This window comes from Penaeus monodon, chromosome 6 (genome assembly GCF_015228065.2).
Source record: "Penaeus monodon isolate SGIC_2016 chromosome 6, NSTDA_Pmon_1, whole genome shotgun sequence".
NCBI classification, from domain to species: domain Eukaryota; kingdom Metazoa; phylum Arthropoda; class Malacostraca; order Decapoda; family Penaeidae; genus Penaeus; species Penaeus monodon.
In genome coordinates, this window is record NC_051391.1 from 1,418,116 (window position 1) to 1,423,067 (window position 4,952).

General features: G+C 34.6%; 1 protein-coding gene across 1 annotated transcript in view; it reads left to right on the top strand.

The window, feature by feature from the left end:
* The first annotated feature begins 415 nt into the window (after nucleotides 1–415).
* Nucleotides 416–4,952, top strand: part of LOC119574132 (WD repeat-containing protein 89-like) — a 5,169-nt gene continuing 632 nt past the window's right edge. The window contains exons 1-2 of the mRNA XM_037921213.1: nucleotides 416–536; nucleotides 4,267–4,952. The exon at nucleotides 4,267–4,952 is cut by the window's right edge and continues 632 nt beyond it. Coding sequence (XP_037777141.1) covers nucleotides 4,287–4,952 — 666 coding nt within the window. The 5' untranslated portion in view covers nucleotides 416–536; nucleotides 4,267–4,286. The remainder of the gene's footprint in view (nucleotides 537–4,266) is intronic.

Here is a 4,952-nt window from a genome sequence, read left to right on the forward strand (position 1 = left end):
AGAATGCCCCCCCCCCTACGAAATATCCCCGTTTTCTTTTACTGTTTCGAATTATCCTTTAGTACAAGTTTAATTTACTTTAATATACTTCAGTTTATTTGAATTTACTTCAGTTTACTTCAGCTTACTTCAGTTTACTTCATCTTACTTCAATTTATTTCTATTCACTTTAATTCACTTTAATTTGCTTCATTTTACTTTAATTTACTTTAGTTTACATCAGCTTACTTTAATTTAATTTACTTCAGTTTACTTCAATTTACTCCAATTTACTTCAGTTTCCTCCAATTTACTTCGGCTTAATTTCGTTTACTTCATTTCAAGTTCAAGCTTTAGTACATCATGCGAAAAAAAAGAAGAATGAAAACAACAAAGTCCTCCTACGAAATATTCTCGTTTTCTTTTCCTATTCCGTGGTCTCGTTTAGTACCTGAAGCGACCACAACAAACCAACGTGGGTGCCTTTGGGAGGAAAATTATTGCAGCCTGTAGTGTGTGTGGGAAATAAACGTAAAATTGCATTGATTTTGTAACAGGTCAGTACTAAGCTGAATGGGGAAGTAATATGCTGAGATTGAGCTTTTATTCTGAGGGTGTTTTTTACTTAAAGGCCGGTGTAGACACTGATGGAAGCTTATCATGGAAGGGGATCTTATCATGGGTTCTGTGTACTACTGTGCATAGATCTTCGTTCTAACTCTAATCAGCTATGATATTAACCCTTTTACATGGGAGGGTTTGAAGTGCATCTCGGATATTGCCGTAGGGGAAAAGTAAGGAAGAATTAAAGGAGAGGGTACTAATTAAGTATTGTATTGAAAGCCAGATTGGAAAGTGCAAACTGCGCGGCCGATGACAAATGTCTGTCTTAAAAATGTGCTTTTGGATAAAAGAGTGTGGAGGTACATATATTACCTTCCACAAATTTTGGATGTAAACTTTCGGAAAAATTTCTGTGCATGCCAACCAGGAGTACAGTAAAAAAAGGTCATGGAGTGGTTACCCTGACGAATATATATATATATATATATATATATATATATATATATATATATATATATATATATATATATATATATATATATATATATATACACATATATATACATATATATATACACATATATATATACACATATATATATATATACACACAGATATACATATGTATATATGCATTTAGTTAATTACTTATTTAATAGGAGTAATATAAATCTTTATATGTCGTGCACCATTTCAAAAGTCTGTCATTCCTGTTGAAGCATATACATTGGATAACAGGACACGCCACCTTGTTCTCAACGCTTTTGTTCATAATGGCAAATGATTCTCCTAGATGTTTAAAGTGATTATTATACTTCTTTTGATTGTGTTGCATTTTCATGATATGGTTGAAAAAGTTTAGAAAATGATATGAAAAGAATGGTTTGAAGTTGGCATAGTATATTCTGGGTGAGATATTATACAGGTGTTTAAACAACTGTAACAATGGTTGTTATAAAGCACTAGTTATTACAGAACATTCCTTTGGGTCTTACTTATCCAGCAAAAGCATTACATATTACTGTGGCGGGCTTGAAGAGCTCAGAAAATAAATTAACAGTTGTAATGAATGAGTTGTTGAAGTTGATACAATACTTGCAGGTTGAATGCTCTCCAAAAGTCAGTCTAAAAATTATTAGACACAAACACATTTGAGAGGTTTTAAGAATTCTGAAGTAGGGGTGATGTGGCTTGAATGTAATGCAAAACAGAGTTTGTAAACCTCCTTACCATGCTAAATTCTACATGGTGAAATTTTGTTGGCCTTTTTTAGAGTGCCAGTAATGTTGGTGTTGTCGAAGCTAGTATGGTGGCCGTTGGTTGATGTGCTGAGGCCTCTTATAATACCTTGAGTGGTGCCTCCTGGAAATCCCTTATGGGTATTTTTTTTCTTTGAAATTGTTGTAAGCTTTACTGATAAATGTTAACTAGTGCAGTCATAGGAATATCAGAGTAAAAACAACATTACTTTGATAGATCAAGCAAAATGAAGAACCATTTCTTTATATACACCATTTCTTGTGCAGATGAATTGTTTATGAATTTTAATAAACTCAGTTCGTTAAGATGCAGTTGTTTGTTCTTGTGGAGGGTGTGTGTCTAATTCAGTTAATAATTTTTTTTTTGGAACTCATGAATGGCTCAATATAAAAAAAGAGGCTTTATAAACTTTATATTGTAAAGGGTTTGTTTGTTCAGAATTCCATAATGGCACAAAAATAATTTAGTAATTTGAACTTTTTCTTTTTTCTTTTTGACCATGGAAATTCCCCTCAAACCCTCCCTAGTATTAGGGGCCTACATTATATTATACTTGGTTTCCTTGGACTAAACATACTGGGTACAATAACTTTATATCACAAACAATGCTCCAGTACCAAAATTACAGGTATCAGCAACATACATATTCTGAATAATTATATTTTGAGCTGCAGTGGAAGGTTCACACTCTTTAAATCCTACCAGAAAAAAAAAAAAAAGGCTAGCAGTTTGAAGATAACTTGCTAGAGAGGTCTGCGAGCTCACTTGTCTTAGAATATAATGGGCGTAGTTTTGTTGGGCGATGCTAAAGTGATAGAGAGCTGAAGGTGACATACATTGCAGAATGTAAAGTGGATGGAATTGATAGATGACTGAAGTCAGCATGTTTCTTTTATAACTGGGTTTTTGTAAATTGAAAATAGAAAAATATTCACCCATTTTTTATCAAAGGGGTGCTGTTTCTTATTTTTATTTTTTTGTTTAAGGATAAACCATCAGAACAAACCTAATGCTCCCTGGTTAGCTGGATTGATTTATAAGAAAAGTAAAAAATAATTGAAAAAGGAACCTACTTTAATTTCTATGATCACAACTGCCATACAAATGGTTTGAAGACCTCCCTGTCATCACTAAGAGAATGTGTCTGTGTTCTGTTATGCCTGAATGAACATGATGGAAATTTCAAAGGTTTGAATACATATAGGCCAGTGCTTGGAAAGGAAATGAGTTCACAAATTATTTATATTTTGGTGCTTTTATCAGGATCTGGTGTCACAGCAGTAATCTCAGTGATTTGTTTTACTGTGAGTGTAGTTGCATATAAGTAGTACATGATACTTAAAAACTTTAACTGAGTCTTACATAACACACATATGTATCCTGTGGTCAAGTATATCTCCTATGGCATACTCTTTATTTGTTTAAGTTTGAGTGTGTTTCCCTGAACTATCTTGCCACAGCACAGCCCTCCTTGCTATTCCTCATATATTTACTAATATTCCTCATATATTTAATTTTTGTTGTTGTTTTTTTGTTAGCTCTATAAACATTTGAACCATTCAACCTCAAGGTGTGTTTCTTGTCCTCCACAAATGTTGGGCCCCAAATCCTCACTATACTGGTGTTTAATACTTGAAATGGATAGTATGTACACAGGATATCAATCTGGTGAAAGCAGTGTTGTTAGTATTGTAGACACAGATCTGTTATTGGAAAATATTATATCATGATAGCCACATTTTGCATGGTTAATGTCCATGTACCCCCAAATAATAATATAGGACTTTCAATTGCCTTAACCAGCTCTATACTTTCTGACCTGTCACAGTATTGAGATTAAAAGTATGGGAATCTTACTAATTGCAGTTTCCACTTAATGCAATCTCTGGTTGCAGAGTACTTCTGTGATAGTCATATTGGCAGTGTACATTATCTTTGCAAAAAAAATCTTTCTGTCCTGTGTACTTTTGTATGGCCATCCATTATTTGATGTGGGATTACCTTCTGAAACTTTCTGCAGTTTTGTGAAATCTGAGATAGACAATTTACTGTGATTATAAAACCTAAAGGTATGCAAGATTGATAAATGTTAGCTGCAAGTTGTGTAAGATACATCAGGTAAATAGGGAAAGCATTTCTTACATATATTAGGACACTGATTTCACCAGGAGTGCAGAGAGTTTTGGTTAAGAAAAGGAATTGACTGCTTGTTAAAATCCTTTTTACCACGTTTGATGTTAGTTATTGTATTATAGGAGGGCCAGTGATGACATTAAGGTGGTAGAAAGTAAAAGTTAGTTTATCTGTTCATGGTCACGACAGGATAAGTTATCCAGGGTTTACCTGGTTATTAACCAAGATTTCCATAAACACTGAAAAAAAGCATATAACAGCTGTTGTATAGGTGATTATTTAGGCTGGTTCTTTAGAGAAATATTAATGTATATATTTCTATTTTTTCAGGTACAAATAACAGTGAAATAATGGAATACGATGGTCAAGCAGACAGTGACACTTGCTCTCAAGAAGAATTATCCAGATTGTTTCAGTCCAGTTATGGTTCAGTGACAAGTACTACAGTAGCCAAGAAGGACACCTACTGTCTTCACTTGGCCCATGACACAACCTGGGACAATGTGGCTGTGGCCATGTCAGACAGATCAGTAGCAGTCTTGAATGGAAGCACTCTACAAAACTTATTTACCTTCAAACCACACGAGAAAAGTATTACTGGGTTAAAGTTCAGTTCGACAAACCACGACCTCATATGGACTAGTAGTAACGATGGTCTTGTGAAACTCTGGGATGCTCGGTCCAACAAGATGGAAAAGGAGTTTGTTGGTAGGTCTGAGGAATCAGCTGTAATAAAACCTATAAATTCATTTGATGTTTCAGGTAACGAAAAGATATTATGTGCAGGAACGGAACTGGTACAAAACGGGGCATACCTACTCTTCTGGGATATCCGGGGCAATGAGATTCTGGGTGGATACTGGGACAGTCATACAGATGATATCACTCAGGTGAAGTTTCATCCGTCTCAGCCAGATACAGTTGCAACTGCCTCTACTGATGGACTTATTAATGTGTATGATATCTCTCAGAACTCTGAGGATGATGCCCTCACATACTGCATGAATGCCTCCGTG